This window comes from Cervus elaphus, chromosome 3, assembly GCF_910594005.1.
Source record: "Cervus elaphus chromosome 3, mCerEla1.1, whole genome shotgun sequence".
Taxonomy (NCBI): Eukaryota; Metazoa; Chordata; class Mammalia; order Artiodactyla; family Cervidae; genus Cervus; species Cervus elaphus.
In genome coordinates this window covers 19,006,700-19,025,301 of record NC_057817.1, presented here as the reverse complement: position 1 = coordinate 19,025,301, position 18,602 = coordinate 19,006,700, and the positions used below count along the sequence as shown (strand labels likewise).

The 18,602-nt window shown below is 39.9% G+C and overlaps 1 protein-coding gene across 1 annotated transcript; it reads right to left on the bottom strand.

Annotated features, from left to right (window-relative positions):
• Positions 1–9,174: 9,174 nt before the first annotated feature.
• Positions 9,175–15,757, bottom strand: LOC122685976 (intraflagellar transport protein 57 homolog). Its single transcript, XM_043891042.1, has 2 exons — positions 15,738–15,757; positions 9,175–10,708 (listed from the first exon to the last, which is right to left on the bottom strand). The coding sequence occupies exons 1-2, from the start codon at positions 15,755–15,757 to the stop codon at positions 9,370–9,372; spliced, it is 1,359 nt and encodes a 452-aa protein (XP_043746977.1). The 3' UTR covers positions 9,175–9,369.
• Positions 15,758–18,602: the final 2,845 nt, after the last annotated feature.

The window sequence follows — 18,602 nt, the reverse complement described above, 5'->3', positions numbered from 1 at the left end:
ACAGCATGGAAATCAAACCAGTCAATCCTACAGAAAATCAACCCTGAATATTTATTGGAAGGACTGATGCTGAAACTGAAGCTCCAATACTTTGGCCACCTGATACAAAGAGCCAGCTCACTGGAAAAGACCTTGATGTTGGGAAAGACTGAAGGCAGGAGAAGAAGGGGGCCACAGAGAATGAGATGGTTGGATGGCATCATTGACTCAATGAACGTGAGTTTGAGCAAACTCTGGAAGATAGTGAAGGACAGGGAAGCCTGGAGTGCTCTAGTCCATGGGGTCACAAAGAGTCATACAAAGACTTAGAAACTGAACAAATAAATGAAAATAATAGCACTGAGAATTCTAACTAGAAAACTTTTAACCTTTCATTGAATGGCTTACTATTGACTCATGTTACTGTACAGTCATTATAATAATAACTGTTGCTTATTATGGGTTTACTTTGTACCACGTGACTTTCTAAGCACTTTATATTTATTTTCACATTTAACCAACAAGATAGCCCTTTAAAACAGTATGAATAATATCTCTATTTCATAGTTTTTTATCAATGTTTAAAGAAATAAGCAGTTTATTAGAGATCATGTAGATTACTAGTGACAAAGTGGGGATTACAATGTGTATATGTGTCTGACTCTAAGGTCCCCAAGTTCTTCAACCACTACTATACTTGTTACTTCTATTGTTCTTAGGCTCTTACACAAGCTGGGTTCTCTTAAGTGCTGGTCTGCTCTTTGTGGCTCAGAAGGTAAAGTACCTGTGATGCAGGAGACCCAGGTTCAATCTCTGGGTCAGGAACATCCCCTGGAGAAGGGAATGACAACCCCCTTCAGTATTCTTGCCTGGAGAATCGCTAGTGTGCTATAGTCCATGGGGTCACAATGAGTCAGACAGAACTGAGCAACTAACACTTTGACTTTAAGTTCAACTAAATTCAACTAAAACTTGTTGAACCCTTGCACAGTCCCAGGCATACAACCAAAATATTTCTATAGACAGAGGTGTCTTTGCCTCTCTATTTCGCAGTTTCTTTAATGTAAATAAAGATAATATATCTGCCTCACAGCATTGTTGAGTATAGTATCAGTAAGGGATAGCTATTATTACTATTATTAAAAATAAGTTCCTGGAATAAGGTGGTTAATCAATAAATGTTGGATGGGTTAATGAATGAATGAATGAAAGTATAATGAGACAGAGTCTTGTCTATAAGAAGTTAATAGTCTGGTTGTAGGAGCAACAGAAATACCTAGCTATCTGTGCTTCAGTGGCATGAGTTTTATATTAATAAGACACATAGGTACTACTGAGGCAGAAATGAATAAGTTAACCTTGAGAATGAATGACAAGGCAGCAAATTCTGGGAGGTTTTTTGGAGGAAGAAAGGAAAAAAAAAGGCAGTCTGGAAATGTCAAGGTGGCTCAAGGATTAGAGTGAAAAAGACAAGAAATAGGAAAATGAATTAGAAGATTATTCGATTATTGCAATCCTTAGGACAAAAAAAATTTGATGAAAGTTTGAACTTGGCAGTGATAGGGAATGAAAAGATAAGGATGAATTCCAGGGGTACTGTAGTGTTTGGCAAGGCTTAGTGACTGATTAAATGAAGGAGGTGGAGGAGAAGGAGACAAAACCAGGCTTCTGGTTTATTAAACTCAGTAGAGGATGATGTCATTGAGATGAGAAACACAGGTTCCAAAGTGCAATTCTAGGGAATTTATTATCTTCTTAATCTTTACTTTCCTCTTCTGTGAACTTATGATTGTAACAGTCCTTATCACATTCAGTTGGGGTGAGGATAGAGATATGACAACAGATGAAGAATTTAGCACAGTGGCTGGCATGTTGAAGTGCTCAGGAGATAGCTCTCTTACTCTATGGGACTGGCAGCAGGGCTGGGACAGCAAAGAGCAAATACATTCAGTGTTGTGGTATCTGAGTTTGAACTACATATAAGTTATCCAAATCAGCGTGTGGATCCTGAAAGACCATCTGATAGTTTGTGAACGTCAGGAAAAGAAGACGCACCCTTTTGTCTGAAATGTGATTTTTTAGAGACGTTTTCAACTTCAGTAAAAGCGATCACAAAGTCAATCATGGCACTTTCTGAGGATTGGTAATAGGATTAGCCAGTAAGGAAGGGATGTTAGAGGAGGAGTCTCTGTCACCCCCATTAGAGGACAAATCTAGGACTCTCACAGCCTCTATAACTCCATTTTCAAAAGCAGACTGATTGCTCATTTCTGGAATGCATTAGTCACCACCCAAACCCAAAAAACTATCTTCCTTCCTCCAAGTTGCACTTTGGAGGTCATAATCACTCTTGACCTACTAATGGCGGCGGGGGGGGGGGTTAAATTTACTCTTTAATTCAAATTTAATTCATATGTTAGCATGCTCAATCTCTTGCTATTTTGTATTTAACCACTATTTGCTCTGTAATCATTTCTCCTGCTTTCTCTGTATATTCTTTTACTGTTTGAAACAGGATTTTGGTTCATATTGCCATTTAAAATTTCCTCACGGTGTTGATATTTAAAATAGTCTATGGTGTTTGGTTCCTTTTGATGAAATAAAACTACATCTAGCTTATTGTTTCGTGAAACTCATCTTCTACTTTACTCAGGAACTGGAGTGGGAGGTGATGGATCCTTTTATTTTGTGGGATTTTTAGTGACTGCCTGTATTTTAAAGAGTATATAGTGTGTGTGTGTGTGTGTGTGTGTGTGTGTGTGTGTGTGTGTGTGTGTGTGTGTGTTAGTTGTTCAGTTGTTTCTGACTCTTTGCAACCTCAGGGACTGTAGCCCACCAGTCTCCTCTGTCCATGGGATTTTCCAGGCAAGAGTACTAAAGTGGGTTGCCATTTCCTTCTCCAGGAGATCTTCCCGACCCAGGGATCGAACCCGTGTCTCTTGCATTGCAAGCAGATCCTTTGCCATTTGAACCATCAGGAAGCCCTTATTGTAAGAGTAAGTGAATTGCAAAGATTAACTCTTTTTTCATACTATATCCAACCATTTAACTCTCAGCCAAAGAAAATTCATGATATTCTATAGTATATTATTTGCCAAATCAGTGAAGTATCTGCTCTAGGATGTTTATGTCAGTTTTTGATAGCAAATAACTGACATGTATATTAACTTCAGTTCCTAAGGCAGCATGTAGACATATGGATGTACGCTTTTTTTAATTATAGTGCAAACTAACTCAAGTCAGAAAAAGTACAATTCAGTCATGAGGCAAAGTGAAGCACAGTTAAAAAAAATACACACATACATATAGATAGATAGATAGATAGATTAGATAGATAGATCTTCTGAGGAAAGTAAAGCAGAAACATTTCCGGTTAATTGAACATTTAACAAACACAAAAAACAATTTGAAGAATATTTTCAGCTAAGGAATTTGGAGCAGTAAATTAATAGCACAGCTTGTTGGATCTTTGCCTGACATGTATTGTTTATGCAAAATGTTACTAGTAGACTCACATCTTAATTCACCCAACACCAAATGCAGCCCAGACTGTTTATGTAACCTAAGAACACACTCTATAAGTGACTGCTTCTTCTTGAATTAGTATTTATGAAGGAAATCACTTAACTATTCACAATAAATAAGAAAGACATTTTAAATATTTCTTTGATATGGAAGCTGTTTAATATTTAGAGAATGGAATAAGCTCCAAATATGAGAAAGTGAACATCATTGACTCTTTTTTGCAGTCTGTACTAAGGCACAGAGTAGATTTCTGATTAGATTTTACACACTTTGAGTATTTTAGAGTGCACATTCATTTTTATTTGTCAAAATTTTAATCCATTTGTTAAGTTGCAGAATATGTTTCTTACTGAAGATTTATCTTGTAGATTTTTTTCCCTTTCTCTCTTCATGACTAGACAGTCACCTTGCTTTTAGCATGGTAAGCTACCTTTGAGGAAATAAATGATTCCCTTTCTGACTCTGTGTGTATGCGTGTGTGTGTGCGCCAGGTGGGAGGAGGAAATTATAGGGTTCTTTGAGGCAATTTGAATTACCACCTCAGGTAGTTAGACAGGTTACCCCATAGCAGTGTTTATTGAAAAAGGGTGTCATGATCATCTCTGTCTTCCAAGAGCATGAAAAGAATAACTACCTAAAAGTTTGGGGTGTGACACCCAGTGAAGGAAAGGGCAAGGTGGTTTTAAGTTTGCAGATGGACACGTGAATTAATTCTGACACTCTGGAAGCACCTTTTAAGGGATTGGCCAGCCTGAAGTGTTGTAAACAATATCAGGCTGAGATTGGCTTGGGAGAAAATTCATGTTCCTGTCCAAGGACCTGGATCCAGGGCACATCAGTATCACCTCTGTGGCCGTAAAGCTGTTAGAACCAAAGGCAGTGACAGTCTTCTCTCCCTGGGGAGTGGAGGTCAGTGTTCCCATCCTTCAGATTCCTTGGACCATGGGCTTCCTACCAATCTGACAGGTGAGGATTTGACTGGTTTTATCATTTTTTTAAATAAGCAAAACTACCACAATTTGGAACTTATATAGCAATTCATAGTAGCTTTATTTTAGGTGACTTCAGCATTTCTGATTTCTTTTGCAACATGTAGCAGTATTAAGCACTATGCCCTAATGTCAGAGCCAATTGCATTTTCAGACAGTGGTCATAAATCATTGGGTAGCTTCCTGTACAGAGTGTGAACTTGCTCAAGACTGATTTGGGGGATTACAGGGACTGTTAAAAGAATGAGCCTATCAAGATGTCACAGAATGCTTCCCTGTCTGGGTAGCAGAGTAGTCAGAGGGGAGAAGAGGGGACAGATGCAGATTAATGAGTTTTCTAAAAATCTGAATTCATGTATTGCCTCTAGAGCACTACCTGAAAAAGGAACACTGAAAGTAACTTTCAGACTTTATTTTCTAAAAGGAAAAACAAAGACTAAAAAAGCTAAACTTCTTTATGGAGAAAGAGTGGGGTCACACCATGTCAACCATCACCAGATTCCTTAGTCCTAGAGTATAAGGACACCCTTATTGTTCTTGGCCCAAGACAAAGAAAGCCATCAATGCTATGGGTTACCATGTTGGGGGCTGCTGCTTCTAAGTCACTTCAGTCGTGTCCGACTCTGTGCGACCCCAGAGACGGCAGCCTAGCAGGCTCCTCTGTCCCTGGGATTCTCCAGGCAAGAACACTGGAGTGGGTTTCCATGTTGGGGGCAGGTGATCAGAAACACAAAATAAGAAGCAGAAACTGAGCAGTTGCTTTTGTAACTTTCCTTCTCACTTGAAGATATATTAATCCCTTGGGTAATTCAGAGTACTGAACTGTCTCTACAAAGGCAAATAGAATGAAATAGAGACAGCTAAGGGATAACTTATGTAGTTGTGTCTGGAAGGAACTGAAGAGTTCTGAGACAAGGTCACAATGACTACAACACGAATTTTTAAAGAGCTAAAACTGTTTGGGAATGTAAGCCATGCTGGTCAAATTTCTTAATTCTTAACAAAATATATCAAAATTAAAATGCCTATGTACACCCGTTAATCTAACAACTCTGCTATTGAACGTGTTTCCTAAAGAAGTAAAAGCACTATTATGTCAGAAGAAATGTAAACGTATGAAGGGATGGAGATGGAGATGTTTATATTAGTTTATTGACACATAATGAGATGTTAATGGCAGGATTTTTGCGGTGGACAAAACAGACTGGGAAATTGAGAATACCATTACAGGAATGGCTGAATACATTTTGGCACATAATATTGCATGGTATGCCATATTATGCAAAATTAAAAGAATGACCTACAATTATATGCATTGTTTCAGATTGATTACTAGGTTAAAAAAGCAAATTTAGGGTGATGTGCATAATATGATAACATTATCCTTTTGTACTAAATCAAAATAAAACTGTGTGTGTGTGTGTGTGTGTGTGTGTGTGTGTGTGTGTGTGTGGTGCATATATGCAGGTACACATTTGAGTATAGAGAAAGATGTAGAAGCATACACCAGACTGTTATTGGTTATCTCCGTGGAACAGGATTAGAGGAGTTGATGGGGAAGGAGGTAGGATCTATAAACTAAATCACTTTTAATGACTAGATTTGTGTAGAGTTGCTTGATTATTTTCCAACTTAGTTTTCACACTCAGTCTCTTTAAAATGAAAAACAAACACCAAAAAAAAAAAATCACCACAAAAAATAGGTCTAGAGTTGCCAATTTTTTTACTTTGTAAAAATAAAACATTTAAAAATGCATATCTATTTTCAGTATTTTATAAAAGAAAAGACATTTAAAACAAAAAAGAAGGAAAGGTATGAGCTAGAGGTGTTTTTTTCCAAGAAAGATAACCTTTCTTTCTTGGAAATATAACCACACGGAATATTGCTCTTATTTTTCTCAACAAGATTCAGTGCAAACCATATCGTGGATGAAGTTTATGATCCTTTTGTCTAGCGCAAAGCAGTGCACTCAGTCAGGACGTTCAGATTCTAGCATGCACTTTCTCAGCTTCAGAGGACTCCTCTAGGAGTGAGGTTATCACATCAGGAAGGTTCCTCAGATAAGCTTCTAAAAACCCCTTTGCCTTGTAACATCTTATTATTCAGGATGATCTTACTTCTCACTCTTCAATTCCTCTGTTCTTTGTTTTTATTCATTCATTTAGCAAATGTTTATTGAACGCTTATCTATATATCAGGCATTTAACTGCCACTGGGAATGCAGCCATGAGCAGGATAGGCAAAGTCCCTTTTCCCCTAAAGCTTACATTCTCTTGAGGGGGACAATAAGGAAGCCAATGAGTAAATATACAGAGAACTGTAGATTGTGGCAAGTGCTTCAGGGACAATAAATAGACTGGTGTGATGGAGTGTGAATGCGGAGGCTTTAAGGAGAAATAACCTGAGCTGAGTTTCCACAGAAGAGCTTTCTGTGGAGTTGAGTTGAAACCTGAAGAACTGAGTAGGCATCAGCCACATGAGGTCTGCAGAGAGAGCGCGTCATGCAGAGGTAACAGTTCATGAACCGGCAAAGGGCTTGGTTACTCCGGGGACAGAGAGGCCAGTGAGGCTGAAGCGTAATGAGCAAATGGGAGAGGGAAGTGAAGGAACAGGTTTGACAAAGAAGGATGAAGTGGGCAGACATAGCACAGATTGAATTTTCATGTAAGTGCAATGAGAAGCCATTAAAAGGTTCTAAGCAAGGGGACAATATGACCTGATTTATCTTTTTAAATGACCACTGACTGCTGCGTGAACAACGGATGGTTTGGAAGCAGGAAGCAAGGACAACAAGTTGGAAGTTATTGCAGCAATCCAGGTAAGATATAACATTACTTTGGATTAGGACTGTAATAAGGAAAATAGAGTGAAGCTGAACAATCCAAGAATGTTTTGGAAGGCAAGCAGGCTGGAATTTCTGGATTGGATGCAAGGGATGAAAGGAAAGAAAGAACCAACTTTCACTCCATTGTTTCTAAATTAGGAAATTAGACAGAAGGTGGTACCACTTACTGAGACAGAGACAGGACCCAGAATGTAGCAGGATTTTTTTTTCCTTATTAGGAGTTGGGTGTGGGAATCAAGAAATTTGTTTTAATTGTGAAGAGCTGGAACTTCGGATTAGCTGCCTAGGTAGAGGTGTCAACTAGGGGTTAAGGGGCTCAGGGGAAAAGTCAGGGCCAGAGATAGACATCAAGACTCATCAGCATATGGGTGACATTCAAAGCCATTTAAAGAAAAAGAGGGTGTTAAAGCTTCAAACCCAGGTAGCTCAACACCTGTAGCTGCTTTCAGATCTACAAGCAAAGCTACCTAAGAAACAGGGATCAGTGAGGTAGGAAGGAAATCCATGGTGTGCTATAATGTCTGTAATTTATTTTAAAATACCTCAGCTTAGACACTGTAATATGATGTGTGTGTCTTCAGCTGCCTTACTTACGAGTTCGTGCAGAATAGTAGACTCAACATTTAATCGGAAAAGATTTTACTCTGGGACATCTGTCTTGTGCTGGCATGAGAAGTTCTGCTGTTATTGGAAGAGTTGTTTCATTGATGAAATTAACTTTTCAATTAGCAAGAGGATGTTTATAAATGGGTTTTCATTATTGAAAATTGGTTTTGTTTGAGTTATATGAGATACACAGGATGGTAAGAAATTGTAATTTTGTACCTAGAAGCTATCAATGATTGCTGGATGTTTGTTTGCTTTTTTCATTCCTTTAAAACCAATATTTCTCCAAGATTCCTAACTTGTATAAAATTTCCAAAATTATTCTTTTTTTTTTTTGAGAATTTTAAATTACTTTATTAAATATTATATTCAATTTAAAGGTTCTGACCATCCATATCATCATGATACAATATGTGTGTATATATGTAAAAAAATGGCCAACATGCTTTAAGAGGAATAACTGTGCTTTGTCATCTACGCAACATGAACTATGACTTTCTAGAGAAAACCAATCATCAGACGCATGAAAGACGGCCTGCTTTAATAAGAGCCCGCCGCGGGGGCGCGCTTTAGTGAGGGCCCGCCGCGGGCCCTGGGACGGCCCGCTTTAGTGAGAGCCCGCCGCGGGCCCTGGGACGGCCCGCTTTAGTGAGAGCCCGCCGCGGGCCCTGGGACGGCCCGCTTTAGTGAGAGCCCGCCGCGGGCCCTGGGACGGCCCGCTTTAGTGAGAGCCCGCCGCGGGCCCTGGGACGGCCCGCTTTAGTGAGAGCCCGCCGCGGGCCCTGGGACGGCCCGCTTTAGTGAGAGCCCGCCGCGGGCTCACGGCCCGCTTCAGTGAGGGCCCGCCGCGGGCTCTGGGACGGCCCGCTTCAGTGAGGGCCCGCCGCGGGCCCACGGCGCGCCCCAGTGAGGGCCCGCCGCGGGCTCACGGCCCGCTTTAGTGAGAGCCCGCCGCGGGCCCTGGGACGGCCCGCTTCAGTGAGAGCCCGCCTTGGGCTCTGGGACGGCCCGTTTCAGTGAGGGCCCGCCGCGGGCCCTGGGACGGCCCGCTCCAGTGAGAGCCCGCCGCGGGCTCACGGCCCGCTTCAGTGAGGGCCCGCCGCGGGCTCTGGGACGGCCCGCTTCAGTGAGGGCCCGCCGCGGGCTCACGGCCCGCTTTAGTGAGAGCCCGCCGCGGGCCCTGGGACGGCCCGCTTCAGTGAGGGCCCGCCGCGGGCCCTGGGACGGCCCGCTCCAGTGAGGGCCCGCCGCGGGCCCTGGGATGGCGCGCTTTAATAAGAGCCCGCCGCGGGCCCACGGCCCGCTCCAGTGAGGGCCCGCCGCGGGCCCCGGGACGGCCCGCTCCAGTGAGGGCCCGCCGCGGGCCCCGGGACGGTGGCGGCGTGCATGTCTCTCGTCATGTCGGACCTCTCCTTCAGCTGGGACTACAGCAGCGTGTGCTCCACGACCCCGACCCTGACGTCCATCTGAGCGGCTTCCTGCTTCAGCTTCGTGAGGCTCTGTCTAATCTTCACCAGAGGGGCACCATCAGTCTTGCTGCTGCCTTTTTCTTCCATTTCTTGTTTCACCTTTTCTAGCTCTTCTGTGACCTCGGACAGGAGTCGGGTCCTCTCAGTCACTCCACCGTTTCCCTGCTGGTAACGCTCCCGTGCCTCGCTCAGCTGGGCTTGAGCTGCGCGGTATTCCTGAACCAAGTGCTCAAGCTGACTGTTGATGTACTTTTCTCGGCTGCCGATCTTTTCCAGAGTCCTACTAATTTCATTATGAAGTTTGTCCAAAAATCCCTTGGTTTCCTTTAGAGCAGACTCAATCCCACTTTTGTGCTGGTGCATTTGGTCAACGTGGATTCTCCAATCCTTATTGTCAGTCCTGATCGTGACTTTCAGTTGTGGTAGTACACGTTCTACTTCCAGACTCCATTCCGCAGCATCTGTTGTAGATTCCAAAATATCTTCTTGTTTGGCAGACTCGTTCATATCCAAGCGATAGGTCTGGGCCTTCAAAACGTTGAGATCAATAAAGTTTTCTTCGTTGTCTGTCTCCTCGTCCACAAATTCTTCATCTACTTTATTTAATGTTAATTCTGCATCATCTTCTGCAACAGTTTCTTCTTCTAATTCTTCCACTGGGTATGCTGGTCTTTTCCAAGTGAAACCAATATATTTTAATGCTTCTTCAGCTAAACAGTCAAGGACATAGCATACATGCTCTCCATAACCCGACTTTAATTTTGAAGGAGGAAAATCTGCAGTTCTTCCAAATGATCGAAGCTCAGATAGTATGTTAGATATTATTGCATTAGGGTCATCATATTCTTGAGGCTGCTCAAAAGGGCGTCCCGCCTTGTTAATCAGCCAGGCAGCAAGGGTGCAAAACATGTAGAACTGTTCCCCGGGATTGGTAGGCAGTGCAAAATAGTGTCTGGACGGGGGCTTCAGGTTGTTCTTCCGGAGGAGATCCTCCTCATAGCGCAGCAACTTCAGCTTCTCCACCAGGTCCTCCATCACCACAAACATGTGGTAGGCCGCGCCGGGCCCCCGCTCCACCACCACATCCCCCGCTCCTTCGCCGCGGGACCGAGACACCTCATCCTCCAAACCCGACGGGTGACCACGGCGGCGGCGGCGGCTGCCATCACGGAACAGACCGAAAGAGCCCAGCGCGAGGTCTGACCCAGAGACCTCCGCGGCCTGCGCTGGCGCAGACCTGCGCGGCCGGTTACCCCCAAAATTATTCTTTATCTGCTTTCTTACTCTGAAACTTCTACCATGTTATTTGATCTCTTTAAGGCACTTAAAAAATTTACTTGCTTCTTGGAACAAGAATACTTAATGGCAGACCTATCTTTATAAATCACCAGAATTAACAAAAGGTCTTAAAAATATACATAATGTTATTTCCCCCCAGGGGCCTATTATTAAACACTTTAAATATTGAAAGACTATTTGATGTCAATTATGGGAGGAAAAACTTAGAAAAAGATTTAAAATAGTGAAGTAGAAGAGCAGAAAGAAGAAATAAGTATGGTCTGAGGAGGGGAGTAGACTGGGGAGCATCACGCACACACATGCCAAATATAAACTATTTCTGTCAATGGTCATGTTTGCTACTGGGCCACAGAAATGGACCACATTGTTCCCTGGTGATCTTTAGCAGGGGTAAGGAAGATGGTTTGCTGGTATTCAACCACACTAAATTATTGCCCCAGGAGAGCGTGTTTTTGAAATTTCTAAGAGCCCCCATCACACTGTGGTTTGTGATTTGTACACACTGCCCTAGAATGAGCTCTGAAACAGCTCAAATATTGCAGCCTGACGCATGTTCTGATCCAAACTACTCACAGTAAAAGACAAGCAAAGTACCCCCAAATACCACAGAGTAGGCCCTTCAGATAACACAATTTTACTAGTGGAAAATATAAACACGGTTTTGGCCCAAATTTCCATTGTGATCAAGGAACATTTGCTGAGAAAGCACTACTAACCTACAGAGAATTGTGAAACTGATGAGAGATTCAAATTACTCACGATTTGCCTTTGAGCCAAAACAAATGCAATATTTAGAAGCTCTTTCCCATAGGTATCTAAGGGAAAGGGGGAACTTTCACTGTGATACAAACACTTTTTTTTTTTTTTTCAAGGAGAAGGATATTGTGATTCTGGTAAGAGAAAGCAAGTTCTTAATTTGTGTCTCTAGATTACTTACATGAAATGAGCAAATTAATGAGTTATGTTTTTTTAACCTAAAATAACTCTTTATCCCATACCAATTATCTACAGGTTTTCTAATTAGTTGAAGCAAAGTTGTAACTTAGCCAGATTCTCTGCCCAAGTCTTTTCTTTGTATCTCTTAACAAGAATTTCTGTACCAAAGCTTGTTCAAAGAATCTTGCTAAATTTTTAGGCCACGAAAGTAAATCTAATGAAAGTAAATATGCATTCTATGTACCCATAGAAAACTGTCTGCTTTTTTCTTAAATCATCTGCTGCTGTTGCCCTATAGGAATGGTGTTAGGCTATTTGTATGCAAAGTCACAGATTCATTCACAAAAGTAAAGGCACGGTTTTGTTTGCTGACACTGGGCAAACTTTATGGGTTCAGATTAAGATACACTGACAAACCCAAATGCAAAAGAAAGTACATGCTCCTTTGTAATATAGAATTCCAGGAAGAAGACTTAGTATAAATACCAATGGACCACTTTAAAATTTATAAAATACTATAATCCACATACAGATATATGCTTTATACTACAGCAAACATTATGGGCAGTTTTCATAATATTCCTACTGGAGGTAGTTAGTGAGGGGGTCACATTCCTGAAGAGAAAGGCAGCCTGGGTTTACGTGGAATCTTCTTCAAAATTTTCTTTCTCTGGTCACTTTGGGCAGGAGTAGGAAGTGGTAGTTAAGAGCATAGACTCTGACGTCACACTGTTTTCTTATCCCAGGTCTATCACCTGCTCACTGCCTGGTATTGATCAAGTTACTCAATCTCTCTGGACCTCCACTTTGCATCTATACAAGAAGAGTTACAATAATATTTAATTCTTAGGGCTATTTTGGAATAGTTGAGATCCACCTCTTTAGGAAATTCTTAATAAACTATTTTTAAAGACCATATTTAGATTCACAGCAAAATTGAGAGGAGCAAGGTACAGAGATTCTCTTTATTGCCCCTGACCACACATGTGCATAACTTCTCCCAAAATCAACATCCCCTATCAGAGTGGTACCTTTGCTACAACTCATAACCCTACACTGACCCACTATAATCACCATAATTTACACTGGGATTCACTCTTGGTGGTGTACAGTCTATGGGTTTTGCGCCATGTGATATATACAATGGCATCCATCCACCATAACACTATCATACAGAGTAGTTTCACTGCCCTAAAAAACATCTGCGCTTCATTTAATCCACCCCACTCCCTTCTAACCCATGGCAAACCCTGACCCTTTTACTGTGTTCATACTTTCGCCTTTCCTAGAATTTCACATAGTTGGAATCATATAGTATGTAGCCTTTTCTAGATTAATCTTTTTTTAACTTAGCAATATGCATTTAAAGCTCATGTCTTTTCATGTCTTGATAGCTCTTTTTCTTTGGCTCTCCCGATCTATAATTGACAAAATTATAATATATTGAAAGTGTACAATGTGATGATTTGTGATATGTACACATTATGAAAGGCTTCCCACAATAGAGTTAATCAACACATCCATCACCTAACATAGTTACCTTTTTTTTGGTGAGAACCCAAGTTCTACTCAGCAAATTTCAATTACATAACATAGTGTTAGCAACTATAGGCACCATGTTACACATTTGATCTGTATTCATCTTATAACTGAACGTTTGTATTATTCTACAGTGTTTCTAGAGCTCTACTTCTTCTCCTTTCTTTTAAAAAATTTTATTTATTTATTTATTTTTTAGATTCCATGTCTAAGCGATACCATACAGTATTTGTCTTTGACTGTCTGGCTTATTTCATTTAGCATAAAGCCCTCCAGGTCCACCAACGTAGTTGCGATGGCAAGAGTTCCTTCTTTCTCACAGTTGAATAATATCTATTGAATATATACTGAATTTTCTTGATCCATTCATCTGTTAACAGTTACTTAGGTTGTTTCCATGCCTTGATTATTACTAATAATCCTGCAATGAACATGGAAGTACAGATAGCTCTTTGAAATACTGCTTTTGTATCCTTTTGATATATACCTAGAAGTGGGATTACTGGATTACGTGGTAGTTCTATTTTTAATTTCTTTAAGGAAACTGCATACTACTTTCCACAGTAGCTGTGGTAGTTGTGGTGGTTTAGTTGCCAAGTCGTGTCCAACTCTTTGTGGCCCCCATGGACTGTAGGCCTCCAGGCTCCTCTGTCCATAGGATTTCCCAGGTGAGAATACTGAAGCAGGTTGCCATATCCCTCTCCAGGGATCTTCCCAATCCAGGGATCGAAGATGCATCTCCTGCACTGCAGGCGGATTCTCTACCAACTGAACCACCAGGGAAGCCTAGTAGCCATACTAGTTTGCATCCCCACCCACAGTGTACAGGGTTCCCTTTTCTCCACATCCTTACCAGCATTTGCCATCTCTTGAATTTTTGATTAAACACATCCTGTATATACACAGCTGTGAGGTGATATCTCATTGTCATTTGCATCTCTCTAATGATTAGTGATATTAAGCAGTTTTTTATATACTTGCTGACTACTTGCATATCTTCTTTTTTCAAAAAGTTGGCTCATTTTTTCATTGCAATATAATTGACATATAACATTATATCAGTTTTAGGTGTACAACATAATGATTCAATATTTGTACACATTACTGCTGCTGCTGCTGCTGCTAAGTCACTTCAGTCGTGTCCGACTCTGTGCGACCCCACAGGTGGCAGCCCACCAGGCTCCCCCGTCCCTGGGATTCTCCAGGCAAGAACACTGGAGTGGGTTGCCATTTCCTTCTCCAATGTGTGAAAGTGAAAAGTGAAAATGAAGTCGCTCAGTCATGTACACATTACTAAATGATCTATAAATCTAGTTAACATCTATCATGACACATAATACAAATTTTTTTCCTGTGATAACAACTTTAAAAATCTATTCTCTTAGCAATATTCAAAGATACAATTCAGTATTGTTACACTGTAATTATCATGCTGTACATTATATCCCCCAGACTTATTTATTTTTACAAAAGGAAGTTTGTATCTTTTGATCACCTTCACCCATTTTGCCCACCCCTACCTCTGATAACCACCAGATCATTCTCTGTATCTATGAATTCATCATGGGGGGGGTTCGATAGACATATAAGTGAGATCATATGATATTGACCTTTCTCTGTCTGACTTATTTCACTTAGAATAATGCTCTCAAGATTCATCCATGTGGCTCCCAATGGAAAATTTCCTTCTTTTTTATAGCTGCATAATATCCCATTGTTTATATATATTTATCACAATTTCTTTTTTATTCATTCATTAATCAGTGGACACATAGGTTGCTTCCATGTCTTGACTGTTCTAAATAATGCTCTAATGAACATGGGGATTCAAATATCTTCTCACGTTAGTGTTTCCATTTCCTTTAAATAAATACATAGAAGTGGAACTGCTAGATTATATGTAGTTCTATTTTTAATTTTCTGAGGAACCTCCATACTGTTTTCCATAGTAGCTGCACCAATTTACATTCCTACCAACAGTGCAGGAGGGTTCCCTTTTCTCACATCCTCACCAACTCTTGTTATTTGTTGTGTTTTTGATAATAGCCATTCTAACAGTTGTGAGGTTTGGTTTTGATGTGCATTTCCCTGATGATTTGTATTGTTGAGCACTATTTTATGTACTTGTTGGCCATCTGTATGTCTTCTTGAAAAATATCTGTTCAGATCTCTGCTCACATTGCAATCAAACTGTTTGAATTTTGTTATTGAGTTGTATGAATTTATTACATATTTTAGATTATTAACCCTTTATGAGATATAGGATTTGCAAATATTTCATTCCTTTTGATACATTGTCATTTCATTTTGTTTATTACCTTTTCTGTGCAGAAACTTTTTAGTTTCACAAGTCCCGCTTATTTATTTCTGGTTTTGTTGCTTTTGCTTTTGGTGTCAAATCCAAAAAATCCATTGCTAAGACCAATGTCAAGGGGCTTAGCTTCTATATTTTCTTCAAAGAATTTTATGGTTTCAGGTTTTACATTCAAGTCTAATTTATTTTTAATTAATTTTTGTGTATGGCATAAGATAGTGGCTCAGTTTCTTACTTTTGCATGTGGCTACCCATTTTCCCAAAACCATTTATTGAAGAGACTGTTCTCTTCCCATTGCACATTTTTAGTTCCTTTGTCATTAATTATATATACACATGGGATTATTTCTGGGATCTCCCTTTTTTGCCATTGCTTTATGTGTTGTTATATGCCAATAATATTTTGATTATTACAACTTTGTAATATAATTTGAAGCCATGAAGCATGATGATTCCAGCTTTGTTACTCTTTCCAAGATTGCTTGTCTGTTTAATGTTTTTTTGTGTGTGCTGCTATAAATATTTTGTATTGTCCTATATTGTGAAAAATGCCATTGGAATTTTTATAGTTTTTTTTTTTTAATTTATTTATTTATTTTTTTCAGTGGGTTTTGTCATACATTGACATGAATCAGCAATAGATTTACACGTATTCCCCATCCCGATCCCCCCTCCCCCCTCCCTCTCCACCCGATTCCCCTGGGTCTTCCCAGTGCACCAGGCCCGAGCACTTGTCTCATGCATCCCACCTGGGCTGGTGACCTGTTTCACCATAGATAATACACATGCTGTTCTTTCGCAACATCCCACCCTCACCTTCTCCCACAGAGTTCAAAAGTCTGTTCTGTATTTCTGTGTCTCTTTTTCTGTTTTGCATATAGGGTTGTCGTTACCATCTTTCTAAATTCCATATATATGTGTTAGTATGCTGTAATGTTCTTTATCTTTCTGGCTTACTTCACTCTGTATAATGGGCTCCAGTTTCATCCATCTCATTAGAACTGGTTCAAATGAATTCTTTTTAACGGCTGAGTAATATTCCATGGTGTATGTACCACCATGTACCACAGCTTCCTTATCCATTCATCTGCTGATGGGCATCTAGGTTGCTTCCATGTCCTGGCTATTATAAACAGTGCTGCGATGAACATTGGGGTGCACGTGTCTCTTTCAGATCTGGTTTCCTCAGTGTGTATGCCCAGAAGTGGGATTGCTGGGTCATATGGCAGTTCTATTTCCAGTTTTTTAAGAAATCTCCACACTGTTTTCCATAGCGGCTGTACTAGTTTGCATTCCCACCAACAGTGTAAGAGGGTTCCCTTTTCTCCACACCCTCTCCAGCATACATATGGAGGCTAAATAACACGCTTCTGAATAACCAACAAATCATAGAAGAAATCAAAAAAGAAATCAAAATATGCATAGAAATGAATGAAAATGAAAACACAACAACCCAAAACCTATGGGACACTGTAAAAGCAGTGCTAAGGGGAAGGTTCATAGCATTACAGGCTCACATCAAGAAACAAGAAAAAAGCCAAATAAATAACCTAACTCTACACCTAAAGCAATTAGAGAAGGAAGAAATGAAGAACCCCAGGGTTAACAGAAGGAAAGAAATCCTAAAAATTAGGGCAGAAATAAATGCAAAAGAAACTAAAGAGACCATAGCAAAAATCAACAAAGCTAAAAGCTGGTTTTTTGAAAAAATAAACAAAATTGACAAACCATTAGCAAGACTCATTAAGAAGCAAAGAGAGAAGAACCAAATTAACAAAATTAGAAGTGAAAATGGAGAGATCACAACAGACAACACTGAAATACAAAGGATCATAAGAGACTACTACCAGCAGCTCTATGCCAATAAAATGGACAACTTGGATGAAATGGACAAATTCTTAGAAAAGTATAACCTTCCAAAACTGAACCAGGAAGAAATAGAAGATCTTAACAGACCCATCACAAGCAAGGAAATCGAAACTGTAATCAAAAATCTACCAGCAAACAAAAGCCCAGGACCAGATGGCTTCACAGCTGAATTCTACCAAAAATTTAGAGAAGAGCTAACACCTACCTTACTCAAACTCTTCCAGAAAATTGCAGAAGAAGGTAAACTTCCAAACTCATTCTATGAGGCCACCATCACCCTAATTCCAAAATCAGACAAAGATGCCACAAAAAAAGAAAACTACAGGCCAATATCACTGATGAACATAGATGCAAAAATCCTTAACAAAATTCTAGCAAACAGAATCCAACAACATATTAAAAAAATCATACACCACGACCAAGTGGGCTTTATCCCAGGAATGCAAGGATTCTTTAATATCCGCAAATCAATCAATGTAATACACCACATTAACAAATTGAAAGATAAAAACCATATGATTATCTCAATAGATGCAGAGAAAGCCTTTGACACAATTCAACACCCATTCGGAATTTTTATAGTTATTATATTGAATCTATAGATTGCTTTTGGTAGTTGAGCCCTGTAACAATATTAATTTTTTCAATCTGTGAGCATAACATATCTTTCCATTTGTGTCTTCTTAAATTTGTTTCATCAATGTCTTATAGTTTTCAGTATATTTGTTTTTTACCTTCTTGGTTAAATTTATTCCTATGGGTTTTTTGATGCACTTATAAATTATAGTTTTCTTAATTTCTCTTTCTGATAGTCCATTATTACTTTATAGAAGTGCAACTGATTTTTGTATATAGATTCTGTATTTTACAATTTTACTGAATTCATTTATTAGTTCTAACAGATTTTTTCTGGTGGACTTTTTAGGGTCTTTTATCTATAATATTATTCCATCTGCAAGTAGTAACAGTTGCACTTCTTACTTCCTGAGTTAGATTCATTTTTTCTTTTTTTTTTTTCTAATTGCTTTGGCTAGGAATTCTAGTATTACATTGAATAAAATTGGAGGGAGTGAACATCCTTGTCTTGTTCCTGATCTTAGAAAAAAAGTTATCAGCTTTTCACTGTTAAGTAGGATGTTGCCTGTGGACTTGACACATATTGACTTTATTATATTGAAGTATGTTCCTTCTACACTCACTTTGTTGAGAGTTTTTGCTGCTCCCTCTGTGC

Bases quoted from the DNA above. Each gene is read 5' to 3' on its own strand.
- LOC122685976 (XM_043891042.1), bottom strand. From the start codon at position 15,757: ATGGGTAGCCACATGCAAAA. The intron at 10,709-15,737 runs GTAAGAAACTGA...ATAACATGGTAG, and splicing joins ATGGGTAGCCACATGCAAAA to AAGTTTCAGAGTAAGAAAGC.